At 48.7% G+C, this 14,279-nt stretch overlaps 1 protein-coding gene across 2 annotated transcripts in view; it reads left to right on the top strand.

Moving 5' to 3' along the window:
• The first annotated feature begins 4,170 nt into the window (after positions 1 to 4,170).
• Positions 4,171 to 14,279, top strand: part of SLC7A5 (solute carrier family 7 member 5) — a 32,852-nt gene continuing 22,743 nt past the window's right edge. For both annotated transcript variants that reach the window (XR_008432909.1, XM_053953279.1), the window contains exon 1: positions 4,171 to 5,108. Coding sequence is in view for 1 of the 2 variants with exons in the window: in XM_053953279.1 (XP_053809254.1) it covers positions 4,526 to 5,108 (583 nt within the window). In the remaining variant the exon portion in view is untranslated. The remainder of the gene's footprint in view (positions 5,109 to 14,279) is intronic.

The raw sequence follows: 14,279 nt of genomic DNA, 5'->3' as shown, positions 1-14,279 counted from the left end.
TATTGGGAAGGAATCATTCGTGTGAGGGTGGGAGGCCCTCACTCAGGGTGCCCCTGGATCCCTGGAAGTGTCCAAGGCCAGGCTGGGCAGGGCTTGGAGCAGCCTGGGACAGTGGAAGGTGTCAGGGTTGGAACTGGATGAGCTTTAATGTCCCTTCATCCCAAACCATCCCACGATTCCTGAACACTGGGTGAAATAAGTGTTAATTCCTGTCTCACAGCTGAGCCACACCTGGAGTCCAGCTGTCACCCAGACAGGTTTTGTTTAGCTGGATTAATCCAAAGAACTTTCTTTTGGTAGGAAAAACAGGAGATTCCATTCCTGGTTAAGGAACGCCCCTAAAATAATTGTAGGTAATGTTTCTAGAAGCTTCCCCAAGTGTCCTGGTGGCTGGGCAGCTCATTTTCTTCTCAAGAAAGAGTGGCCTGGGTTAGGAGTGAGGCCAGCTCTGTTCTTGTGACCATTTAATGATTCTAGAAGCTGCCACCACTTCCATTTACCCAGGAAAAGCAGCTCTGAGCTCTTTAATCAGCACAGCTGAGGTGTTTGAAGAAATGGGGGATTTGCTGCCAGCAGGGTGGCTGGATCAAGGCAGCTTTTCCAAGTAACTGGTTCAAAACATCCCCATCCCTCCTCACAAATGGCCCATTTGCTCCTGCTCCTGCTCACTGTTTGTGCTTCTGACAAATCATTCCTTCCCTCCTCCTTTTTGATGTGCCAGACTCTGAGTGTTAGCACATGCAGAGCTGATGGGATAATCAAATAGTCTTCAAAGATCCTGCGGAAGAGCTTGGGGGCCTGAGGAGAGGCAATGCTCGGGGCCGGGCTGATAACAACACCCGGCACTGGCAGGTGCTTTGAAAATACCGGCTGGGGGAACACACCCCAGTGCCAGGCTGGTGTTTTCTCAGCGATACAAATGGAAAAACAATTGCAGAATGAACTCCCGTGCAATACTTTGCAAGAGAGTCAAGCACGAGGTTGGCTTGGAACAGGGCAGTTCAGTGGCTGCTGTCCCGCGGCCTCTGGAGCCTGGGATTTCCAGTCCTCAGAAGAAATTCCCCTTTTTTTGGAAGAGTTAGAACGGGATAACTCTGTCCCATTCTTGTGGGAGTTCATGGAAATGTCTGTGTGGGTTCATCTCAGGTGTAAAATGCTCATGGTGGGATTCTTGGGGCCAGCAATTGGATTTGATCCCTGTGGGTCCCTTCCAGCTCAGGAGATCCTGGTTCTAGGTCATTATTGGCCTTGAGCAACTTGGCCTGGAGCACTGCAGAAGTAAATCCCTTCATACATGATTTTATTCTCCCAAATATATAACTGAGTTTGAGTGTTCATCTGAAAACACCTGAAGCAAATACTTAATTTCAATCCCAGTCCTGTCTGCTGCATCCTGATGTAACAAGGCTGGCACAGGGATAATCCCACATGTTGTAAGTATCTGATTATTTTCCTGATTTCATGGTCCTGGGATAAATCATGACATGCAGTAACAAAAATGGCCAGCAATGGTAAACTAGTAAATGAAAAAAAGGCTTTTGGGGTTACAGAAAACCTGTGATAAATGTTTTGTGGTTTATTTTTAATTAATTGTCAGAGTCTTTTCAGTCTCTTCAGGATTCCATTTCTCCTTGAGAACTGGAGGAACGTGCTTACTGCCAAGGTGATTTCTGTCTTTGCTCTCTTCCAGAATTTGGATATTTACCTAAAGTCAGCAGCAGATGTTTGAGCCCCTGAGCAGCCACTAGATGTCAGGTTTGGATTAGTGCTCCAAGGACTGGGCTGGTTGGGGTTCTGGAATGGCTGGAAGTGGTTGTGATGGAAATGAAATGTAACTGAAATGTGCCCTTTCCCCCCAGAATGTCCATCTCACGTTTCCCTGGAGTTCTCTTGGAGAAAACCTTCCAGCCCACCTCCTGCCTGTCTGAACCGTGCACAGGGAGAGCTCCAGGAGGATGAACCAGCCTTGGGTTTGGAGCTCGGGCACCACTCCTCGTGTGACAGCACTGCCTGGGAAGCAGCTCCTCACAGGTACCACTTCCACCCTCAGAGGGAATGTTTGCAATCAGAGCTGGAGCCTCTGAGCTCCTCTCCTCCCACCAGGGCAAGAGGGAATCAGAATTTGCTGAAGGATTGGCTCCTTGGGTGTTATTGTAGTACCCAAGTGATTCTCCTTGGATGCAGAACCTCTGCCTTCAGAGAGGCACACATTGCCTTTTTTGCCCGCACGACTGCCAGATGGCTGAATTATTTTATATTTTCATTTCGCAAACAAGCATTTTGGTGACTTTGCCATCTGGCAGATTTGAGATTGGTGACTCATTAACGTTTCAGAGAAGCCTTTTTGGCGATTTTGGTGTCTGCCAGGAGGGGCTGATTCCCGCAGCGCCTCTGCAGAGGTGCAGGGGATGCAGCGCCGGGGCCTTGCCCTGTGCTTGTGAACTGGGATGGAAAAACACGGCAGGATGGGGCTGGGAGAGGCAGGATATACATACACACACATCTGTATATCCTGTATATCATACACGTCTGTATATCCTGTATATCCTATATACATGTATGTATATCCTGTATATCATACATGTCTGTATATCCTGTATATCATACATGTATGTATATCCTGTATATCATACATGTCTGTATATCCTGTATATCCTATATACATGTATGTATATCCTATATATCATACATGTATGTATATCCTATATATCATACATGTATATATATCCTGTATATCCTACATACACATCTGTATATTCTGTATATCACACACACATGTCTGTATATCCTGTATATCATACATACACATCTGTATATTCTGTATATCACACACACATGTCTGTATATCCTGTATATCATACATACACATCTGTATATTCTGTATATCACACACACATGTCTGTATATCCTGTATATCATACATACACATCTGTATATTCTGTATATCACACATACATGTCTGTATATCCTATATATCATACATGTATGTATATCCTGTATATCACACACACATGTCTGTATATAATACATACATGTCTGTATATCACACATATATGTCTGTATATCACACATATATGTCTGTATATCACACATACATGTCTGTATATCACACACACATGTCTGTATATCACACACACATGTCTGTATATCACACACACATGTCTGTATATCACACGCACATGTCTATATATTCTGTATATCACACATACATGTCTGTATATCACACGCACATGTCTGTATATCATACATACATGTCTGTATATCACACATACATGTCTATATATCCTGTATATCACACGCACATGTCTGTGTATCATACATGCATGTCTATATATTCTGTGTATCACATGCACATGTCTGTATATCACACACACATGTCTATATATTCTGTATATCACACACACATGTCTGTATATCACACATACATGTCTGTATATCACACACACATGTCTGTATATCACACATACATGTCTGTATATCACACGCACATGTCTGTATATCATACATACATGTCTGTATATCACACATACATGTCTATATATCCTGTATATCACACGCACATGTCTGTGTATCATACATGCATGTCTATATATTCTGTGTATCACATGCACATGTCTGTATATCACACACACATGTCTATATATTCTGTATATCACACATACATGTCTGTATATCACACACACATGTCTGTATATCACACACACATGTCTATATATTCTGTATATCACACACACATGTCTGTATATCACACACACATGTCTATATATTCTGTATATCACACATACATGTCTGTATATCACACACACATGTCTGTATATCACACACACATGTCTGTATATCACACGCACATGTCTATATATTCTGTATATCACACATGCATGTCTATATATTCTGTATATCACACGCACATGTCTGTACATCACACGCACATCTGTATATCACACATACATGTCTGTATATCACACATGCATGTCTATATATTCTGTATATCACACACACATGTCTGTATATCACACGCACATGTCTATATATTCTGTATATCACACACACATGTCTGTATATCACACGCACATGTCTATATATTCTGTATATCACACATACATGTCTGTATACATAGGCAGGGACGCGCTCTCCTCTACAGGAACTCTCCCCTACAGAGCACACCGAACGCACAGCCCCGTGCAGGGCGGAGAAGCGCCGCTGACTCCCCTCCCCTCCCCTGCGGGCACCGAGTGCCACCCGGGGCCGCGCTGCGGGGTGGCACCTGTCTCCTTCTGTCCCCTTCTGGGGCTCGGGGACGGTCGGAGGGGCCCGGGCTGAGAGCGATGCGGGCCCGAGCGGGCACCCAGCGGCTGCCGCTCATCCCGGGGGCGCTGCAGCATCCCCCGCTGCTCCTGCCCTCCTCCTGACGCTCTCCTCCTCCTCCTCCTCCCCCTGGAAAGCAGCCCGGCCCCACCGCCGGAACAAAAGGGGCGGCCGAAGGTGGCGGCGTGGCCGCTCCCGCTGCTCCCAGCGCTCCGCCACCATGTCCGCCAGCGGCGGCAGCTCCCCCGGCAATGCCGTGAAGAAGCGGAGCCCCGCCGGCTCGGCCGCCTCGCTGGCGCAGGAGGAGGAGAAGCAGGCGACGGAGAAGATGCTGGAAGGGGCGCAGGAAAACGGCTGCGCCCGCTCGCCATCGCCCTGCGGCTCGGCGGAGGGGGTGACCCTGAAGCGGAACATCACCCTGCTGAACGGCGTGGCCATCATCGTGGGCACCATCATCGGCTCCGGCATCTTCGTCACCCCCACGGGCGTGCTGCGGGAGGCCGGCTCGCCGGGGCTGTCGCTCGTGGTCTGGGCCGTGTGCGGCGCCTTCTCCATCGTGGGCGCGCTGTGCTACGCCGAGCTCGGCACCACCATCACCAAGTCCGGCGGGGACTACGCCTACATGCTGGAGGTGTACGGCTCCCTGCCCGCCTTCCTCAAGCTCTGGATAGAGCTGCTCATCATCCGGCCCTCCTCGCAGTACATCGTGGCTCTGGTGTTCGCCACCTACCTGCTCAAGCCCATCTTCCCCACCTGCCCCGTGCCCGACGAGGCTGCCAAGCTGGTGGCCTGTCTGTGTGTCCGTAAGTAGCCGCTCGTGGCGTTCAGCTGACAGGCAGGAGGGTTCGATGGGATTTAGGGGAGGAATTCCTCCCTGGGAAGGTGGGGAGGTCCCGGCACATGGTGCTCAGAGAAGCTGTGGCTGCCCCCGGATCCCTGAAGTGTCCAGGTTGGAGCATCCTGGTCTAGTGGAAGGTGTCCCTGCCCATGGGACGGGATGACCTTTAAATTCCCTTCCCACCAAGCCATTCCATGATTCAGTGACCCTCTGCAGGTCCCTGCTGTCCTACTCCACGTGGTTCCTCACTCCCCATCACCTTCCCCTAAAGATGTGCACCTCTCTCCTGTGCTACGCTGGCTGCCTCCTGGGGTTTTTTTTTTGGCTACTTTGAAAATGTGGCCCCACCCGTAAGAAATTGAACAGAAAATTCCCCAAATGCCAGCTGTGGGCTAGTGAGGCTCTCTGATTCCCGAGCAATGCAGCGTGCTTTTTTCCTGGGAGCTGGAATAGGATTTCTTGTGCTTTCCCACAGGACCGAGCCCGGGCAAGGTAAAACCCTCTTGTCCCCAGGTTCTGCAGGGCCGTGTGGACGTTGGTGTGCGGCTTTGGGTGAGGATAATAGTTATCTGTCACCAGCAACTGGTGCTGAACACGCCCCTGAGCTGCTTTCAGCACCAGTTGTGAGAGGAGATAATTTCCCGGCCGTGTGTGCGCTGATACCGCGCTCAAAACCTGGTTTTTGTGGGGTTTCTTTCTGCCGGCAGACGTCGTGTCTGTCTCTGGGGCGGTGCCTTGCAGAGAAGTTCAGGCACGGTGGGGTGAATTCAGGGCCAGTGGTGCCCACCTGGCACACAGAGCCCTGCCAGGGCACACAGATCTCTCCTGATGCACTTTTTATCATCTCCTTGCTATTTTGGGGTCTGCAGTTTTGCCATTCAAATCCTATTTTCTGTTCCTCTGGTGACTGCAAAGTCACCCCATCCAAATTCCCAATCCTTTAAGTACAGGACCATGCCCTGCCTCTTCCCTCCTCATTTCCCATTCAATCTGTTCTGCTCCACTGGAATTTAATGCCTTCATAAAGATTTTTATTGGGAGAAGATCTAATTTTTGTGAGGGCTTTATAAATCATTTATCCACTGTACAAATCACAGCCAGGTGATCTCTGTATTTTGCATTTTGCGTGATGAGGAGGAGGCTGCTCGTTGGTTGCTGCCCTTTCCTGGGATTGTGTGAGATTCCTTCTCCCTCCGAGGATCTCAGGCATCCCAAAGCTGTGGCACATGGTCATTATGGGAAGATATATTGTCTGGAAATGTCTCAGAGCCAGATTTGGGAGGTAAATTATATGGCTGATTACAGGATTGATAACAGGCATGGCACTGTGTTGTGCTTTCTTCAGGCAAGATTGAAACTTCTCAGTCCCCTGCTGAATTTTTAGGAATATAAAGGTACCTGGGCAGGCTTGTGGGTTTCCATCCAAGTTTTTTTCCTGTGTGGAGGGTGTTTATTAGGGAAATGTAATCATTTAACTAAGAGAGCTGTAAACTGGTCAGGGAATAGTCCTGCTGCTGGGTGTGTTGCCTTTCAGAAGTCTGATCTTCGAGCTTTGCTGCTGGTCTGCACTGTGGTTTCCTCAGGGACACACAGGAGAGGGGCATGGATGCACGTGGAATTTGTGTTCCTTGCTGAAAAACCAAGGAATTAGGATATAATTTAAGGTTTTCTTGCTGCCTTATGGCAAAGTTTTGCCGTGCAAGCACAGATGGATCTGGCAAAGCCTTTGAGGACGTGCTTCTAACCATAAGTGACTTTTCATCTTCAGGATCATTCCCAAAACGGGTCTCTGTTCCTGTTTTATTGCTCAAAGCCCAGGGCAGGGTTAAACAGACCTGCCCTTGTTGGGATCTGTTCACTGGTGAGGGATTTGCAGCACGAAACTCCTTGGAGCCAGCTCTCATTCCTGTTTATACTCCTCCAGGAAAAGTCTCCAGCCTTCCTTTGGTAACAATTAGGATTTCCCTGCGGCAGAATTTGTTCTTGAACCTTTATCCTGAACTGCCAAGGGAAGGCTTTGAGTTCTCCAAATCTGCATCATCCCCATGTGTTTCTCCTTTAAGCTCTGTTCCCCCTTGCACCGCTGGCTCCTGGTTTATTTATGCTTTGGGTTAAGTCTGGGGTTGTCTCCTTTGCTCCAAGAGGTTTGTTCATCCTGCAGCGCCTTCAGCAGGGCAGCTTTTGGCAGCTTTGATTTTTGGAACTTTGAATTTTAGAATCGGCTTTTCATCTCCCCAGTGCCAAAACCACACCGTGACCCAGGAACAATAAACGAAGTAAATCTGCTCCAAGGGCTCAGGCAGCCACACAACACTTGTGAGGACTCACAAACAGCTTTGTTCAAGCAAAAACTGCCCAGAGAGAGACTTTTTAGTCTTTTCAAAAGCTCTGGAGTAGAAAAAAATGACCTATTTGTGCATAGGCTGTAGCACATACATGAATGAGTTACCTCAAAATGGGGGAGAGCAGCTTGGGAAGCAGCAGAGGAATTTGGGACCTGGGGCTGGAGTACAGTAGCCAAAATGCAGCCTTGCAGAACAGTCCCAGCTCTACTCCTTGCAAAGTTTGTATCTCCACACGAAATGCACTTGGCTGCACAGTTTGTAGTAAGAGGAGGAATAGCTAAAGTTGTTTGTTTCCACTTTGCTGCTGTTGAAGAGTTGAATAAATCATGTTCAGAATTTGCCACCGTGAACTTCAGAGAGTGAATTAAATGCATTAAGAGAATCTAAATCACAGGCTTGAGTGAAAGGAGAAAATAGTTGGAAGAGGGAATTTTTTTGAAGGTGCTGAGGAAAACAAGGTGGGTGGTAGGAAGAATTTACCTACAAATAGGTATTTTCTGCCCTGGAGATTGTAATCTACACACAGTTGGTATGCAGGGCTTCTTTCTTGGGCACCGGGAGTGCCTGTGGTGTTTGCCACAAATAAAAGCTGGGAATCCACTCCAGGGAAGTCTTCCTGGAGCAGAGGGGTCAGGCTGTTCATCCTTAGCCTGGCTCATTTCATGTTCCCCAAAAATGTGGCTGAAGACTTTCCAGGCTGCAGGTTACTTGGGTGATTCAGAAGCTTGAGCATCTCTTTTATCTGTGAGATTAGATGGTTGATGCTTTAAAACTCCTAACACAAAATCCATCTGAGTGTTTGGTACACAAAAATTGGAAGTTCAGGAAACAGAGTTTGTGCATTTGTGTGAAAACCTAGGAATAACTTGAATTCTCTCACTTCTGAGCTCATCTAAACCAGTTTTACCCCTTCTGTAGTGGGTGGAGGGACAATTATTAGTTGCTCAATTTGCATATTTGACGATCTACACTACAATGTTAATATTGGACACTACAAAGAATTAAACCTTGGATCCTGTGCTCTGTCTCAGGTGTGAGTGGCTCAGGTTTTCTTTCCCTCCTGCTGCCACTTATGTGAACATTTATTCAATTCAAGCTGATAAATCCTAACAAAAATCAGTAAAAATCACCAGTACACCCCGTGTGTTCCAGAGAGGGCTCAGGGATGGAAAGTGTTAAACTGATTTATTAAAGATGCCGTGGATGTTCCTCATTTCCCACTGTTAATTTGCAGGTTTCCTGCTTGCACCTTCCCAGGTCTGGGTTGTGGTGCACTGAATTCATTCCCTGTGGATCAGGGAGACAGGAATGAAGCTGCTGCCAGCCCTGAGCTGGTTCTTGGTGTTCCACAGCCTGAGCTGTTCATCCCACACATCCTCACAGCCTGAGAGGCACACGCAGCTTCTTCTAGAATTCCCTGATTTCCTGACAAGAAAATCTGCTCCACAGTGGAAAACTGGGATTGGACTCGATAACTAATCCTTGTGGATCCTTTCCAGCTCAGGATATTCTGTTTTAATTTTGTTCTTGCTCCTCAGTGTCAGAGGAATTTGACAGTTTGCTTCTGAATTTGTGTCTCACTTGTTAATTAGATATGCAAATCTGGCACTAATAACCCCAGCACAGCAATATCAAAGCCAGGGAATTTTAATTTTCCTCAAAATTTATCTAAACTTCCTTCACCGCTTCTGAGCTCTGCTGTTGGGCATTCCTCCTGCAGGGCTGGAATTCCAGGGAATGCTGCTGAGCTCCTCATTTGTCCCTTCTGTTTTGAGCAGCCAGAGAGTGGAAGGATGAGCAGAAGCCAGGGCAGAGCTGAGGCAGGTCTGAGAGGCCTTCTGCTGTGGAAGTGCCTGACACTGCTGAGAGAAGGAATCCAAGCAAGAGTAGCTGCCAGGCTGTCCAGAAGGGAATATCCAGTGTCAGCATTCCACTCAGAAAGCACAGATCCTGTGGGAAGCAGGAGTGTCTCCGTTTGACATCAAGGATTTGCTGCCAGGCTCAGCTCTTACAGGTGTGTGGATTTTCACCTCATCAGGTATTAACTGGTGAAAAGCAAACACAAAACACACTCAGGGCCTGTCTGCCTGAGATGGGTTCATTCTGCAGCACTGCTGCTTTTAATTAATCAGCCACGACAAGCTGGGAGTGAAGCTTTGAAGATTTCTTTTTCCTCCTCCAGAAAGGTGGATTAAGGGGCTAAAGCTCCATCAGCAAAGTGCCCTTGGTGGAGTGGAGTGGAAGGAAGGAAGGGGTCTGTGGAATCCCTGCTGGATGGCAGAGGCTGCAAGGCTGAGGTTGCTTTTTTAATCTGTGTTTGATTAGAGCAGCATTAATGAAAACAGGCTCTGACACTTGCAAGACTCTCCAGAAATCAATGAGGGCTTGGAGGGCTCTTGAAACACACAGGGAGCAGCCAGTGCAATTCCAGCACCCCTCTCCTGGCTCTCACAACAATTATCCCATTAAATGTTACTGTGTTTGAACGATTTATGTTATCACTGAGATCATTTGGGGTGTTTCTCCTCTGGCATGAACAAATTGGGAAGGTTTTTGTGGAAAACCCCTCCAGGGTCAGCCTCAATTAAAGAGCATCACTTGTTTAGAGTATCCCAAGAGTTCCATAGTCCCAGGGTCAGATGTGGCCACACATCCAATCCAAGGGATGGGAAATTCAGTTTTTCCAGCCAGGATGCAGAGCTGAATTCTGTGCACATAAAATAGCAGCAGGTGCTGCTCCCTGTGAGGGAGATGCTTCTGTGAGGTGAGCATGGAGGTAGTTTGGGATGGTTAATTTGCTGGGAATGGGAGAAATAGGGAGAAAGAGCTTTTCCATATCTTTTCTCCCTGTATTTGGTTTGTTTTCCTGAGGTAAAGTGTCCTGTCGGTGGAATTGCTGTGTCATGTCCTCTGGAAACCTTGACAGTAAATCACAGCCTTCTTCTAAGGAGTCAAAATAGCAATTCCTGCTTCTAGATAGGAGCCACCTCTCCCAACACTGAGGATTCCTTGGAGTTTTCCTGTGTCAGTGTCCTACTGTTACTGTGGGATTGGGGTGTGGACCTGTTCAGGGTGCCTGGGGTTGTTTGTTGGGACATCCAGAGCTCTTGGCCACAGGGTAGATTTGGAGATGATCCTATTTTTAAACTCCTTGGTAGGGCAAGTTTGCCTTCTCCTTTGTTGATGCACCTGTTCCTTTTTTTGGGAAGAGGAATAAAAAGGGAACTGGGAAGCATTGCCAGGGATGTTGATTATTATAGTAGATTTTAATATAGACACCTTGGCTCTGGGGCCAGGAGCTTTCCAGCAGCCTCGTGTGCCCCCAGGCCTTTCCCTTTCCCAGACTGACTGCCCTGGGTGTTACGTTTCTCCAGGGATTTGTCCTTGCAGAAATATCTCCAGTTTTTCCTCTGCTTTTTCCCTTCCCCACCTTGCAGAGCACCAAAGTCTTCAGTCAATACCTGCCAAGTTGAAGCATCCCAAAGCATTTTCTACCTGTGACCTTGCCTGTCCCATGTTGGAATGTGCAGTTGGAAACAATCACCACAGATTTTTGGGAGACACTGTGGCATCCCAGCCACTGAAATATAAAATTGGTGGGGTGTTTTTGCCTTGGTGAATTGATTTTCCCATGGGTTCAATCCACTCTGGTCAGTATAACTTAATTTTTTCTTTGTCCTGTGTAGATTAACTGTCACCTGCACTTCATGTGGAGGGAAAAGAGCAGCCTTTGCTGTGGGGTGGAGAAGGAAAGGAGCTGGAGCTGTTCTGGGAGTAATTGTGAGGGAAAATCAACATCACTCAGTGGCAGATGGTAAATGGGAGCATCATCTTACAGTGGCAAGGGCCAGGCACTTTGGAAATGTGAGTTACAGACAGAGTCATGCATGAAAGAACAGTTCACAGTCCTTGTTTTCCTGGCAGGGAAGCTGATGGAGGGGATTTCTCTTTATTTCCCCTTCAATTTCCCTTTATTTTCCAGAACTTCCCAACCTGCTGTGTTATCACTGAGTACTGTGATGCCACAGACAGGAATCCCATGGGAATTAAGAGCAAGTTAATGAGTTTAGTCCCTTAAAGGCAGCTACTTCCACACATTTATCCATGTTCCAGAGGTGTACGTGGAATCACACTGCCAGCACCACAGGTCGGGCCCAGCAGGTGAAATTAGGGACAAAAGGGACATTGTGCAAGTGTGTGTGACCCCGCAGGCAGCTGTGCCAGTACCTCAGGAATTCATTCCTGTGCTCATTCCAGAAATTCCACCTGCAAAGCTGCTGAGGAGGATCTGGGACTGAGCACGCTCCTGTCAGCCCCAGCCAGTTCCAGGTGGGAATTGGATCTTCGTCCATCTCCGTTATCCTGGGAAGGCTGCAGCTGTGCCTGTTGGGCAGGAATGCTGCCAGGGCTGTTGCATCAGAAGTGGCAGGCGAGGTTCAGCTGTGTCCAGCTCCATTCCCACTGTTTGCTCTGGCACAGCCTCACTCTCCCCATCCTGCCTTTCCCCGGGCACACAGGAGCTGTTGTTCCGTGCTTTTATTGTGGATGTGTGCTAGGTGGGATTGGTCCATTTATCTGTCTGCACTTTTTCCTGTTGTCCTCTAGGAGTTGTGTCTGGGAAAGAGCTTGGGAGGCAACTTCAAAGGGATACAGCCATAAAATGGGAATTGTGGGTAAAGTCCTGGGTCTGGTGTCACATTAATCAGTTTGTCCTTGTTCCTATCAGGAATGGGAAATTCCCTGGCTGTGCAGGTGAGTGCCAGTGGAGCAGGTTCAGTGAGATGCCTGAAGCCAGCAGGGACTGCAGGACAGAGGAAATATTGAAGCCAGACCTGCTGGTGTATTTAGAAACTCCAGTTTCCCTCTGTGGCTTGAGTTGCCTTGGAATGAGGCTGGGCTGGAGCAGTCTCTGGAGGGTGAAGGGATGAACAGCACCTGGAGAGCAAAACCAGGATCTCTCCTGCCAGAGTCATGAGTAACAAATAACCCGAGCTAGATTAAGTGTAGGGGAAACTTTTGTTATTGTGAGGTTGGGGAGACCCTGGCACAGGTGCCCAGAGCAGCTGGGGCTGCCCCTGGATCCCTGGAAGTGTCCAAGGCCAGGCTGGAATGGATTTGGAGCAACCTGGGATAGTGGAAAGTGTCCCTGCCCATGGGATTGGAACAAGAGGAGCTTTAATGTTCTTCCAACCCAAACCAGTCTGGGATTCTCTGAAAAGTCACCCCCTGTCCATCTGCCATCCCTTCAGCTTTCTAACACTTATTATCCCAATTAAGTAAAGCTTTGGAGAGGGGCTGCTGGCTCAGCCAGGCGTGGCACGTCAGGTCATGCTGAAATCCTTGTTCCTCGAATGATTCCTGAGCACAGCCCTGATGGGTCACTCCAGAGCTCTGCCTGGCTGCTGGCTGACAGGGGCTGGAGCCTCAGGAAAACACTGCAGGAATGAGGGCAGCACAGCCTGCTCTCTGTATCAGTGCCCTGATTTATGGTGGAGCTGTGCAGCTTTGCTGTGTTTTTCCTGGAGCGATTCAGCCGAGGTGAGGGAGTGCTGCCAGGAGGATCCCACAGCCCCTGCCTGCCAGGGCAGCATCTGGGATCAAAGCAGTCAAACTTGCTGCCCTAAGAAATCCCAGCCTCCTCAACAGCTCAGCAGCCACTGGAATTTGTCCTGGAGTTTTAGGGAAAAGCTTCCATCCTGTTTGTAGGATTCTTCCTGATGGGTAAGACTGGGGGATTCTTGGCCATTCCTCTGTTGGAGGTGTTGAAGTGGAGTAACTCCACTGTGCTCCTTTAGGAAAGACAAATACTATTGTAAAGGGGGAAAAGCAAAGCAGAGGAAATGTGACTGGAAGGGCTCTGACTGGTGACCACGGCAGAAACTTCCAGCCCTGTTTACTCTCTGATCCCAAAGTGTTTTCTCATTTTTGGGGAGTCTGTTTATCTGGCACTGGTGGGGCTTTGGGGCTGAACATGGACACTTGGACTGTGTAGGAAACTTTGGCCTTTCATTTTCAGCACCACCCTCCAGGGGACTCTGTGCTGAACCAGAGCAGGGAAAACAGCCCCTAAAAATCAGTGTTGAAGTGGGGGTGAAGCAGTTATTGTCACAGACACAGAATGCCTAAATGGGGCAGGGAATGTCACTGTCACACCTCTCAGGGCTGTCCTCACCACAGCAGCAGCAGCAGCAGCGTGGCTCTAGACGGGTGAGCTCATCCTCTAAATATCCCTCTGTAAATAAGGGCAGATTTATTTTTGTCGTAATCGCTGGTCAAAGGGAATCCTGCTCCAGAGCTCGCTGCCCTGAGGATTCACCGGAGGTGCTTTCACTGGCTGAGTTGGGACTTTTGCTGTGTTTCCTTGTCCCCTGTAGCACTGTAAGGTCATTTGGTTAAGCTGTGTTTCCTGCTCGCTGCTGTCTGACCGTGGCCCTTAGCCCTGTCCCCAGAGGCAGACGTGTCCCAGTGTCCCTCTGTGGGGACAGAGCTGTGACCCCACAGGACAGGGCTGCTCCAGGGGCTGGGAACTCTCCAGACCTGTCCCTGTTCTGTATCTCCTGGAGGGGCCTGGCACAGGGACAGTGTGTGGCACATCTGTCACCACAGTCACTCCCCCCTGCTCCTGGCCAGAGCCCAGCTCGTGCTGTCCTGTGACCCCAGCGTGGCTCTGCTTCCCCAAAACCAGCTCAGGGTCATTTCAGTCCCAGCCACACTCCCAAAGGGGCTCCAAGGGCACGGTACAAAATCCATCTCCAGTCCCTGTTTACTGCTGGCTGTCACCCCTGTGGGAT

The sequence above is a fragment of the Vidua chalybeata genome, chromosome 11 (genome assembly GCF_026979565.1).
Source record: "Vidua chalybeata isolate OUT-0048 chromosome 11, bVidCha1 merged haplotype, whole genome shotgun sequence".
Taxonomy (NCBI): domain Eukaryota; kingdom Metazoa; phylum Chordata; class Aves; order Passeriformes; family Viduidae; genus Vidua; species Vidua chalybeata.
The sequence above is the reverse complement of the archived record's forward strand: the minus strand, read 5'-3'. Positions and strand labels throughout refer to the sequence as shown.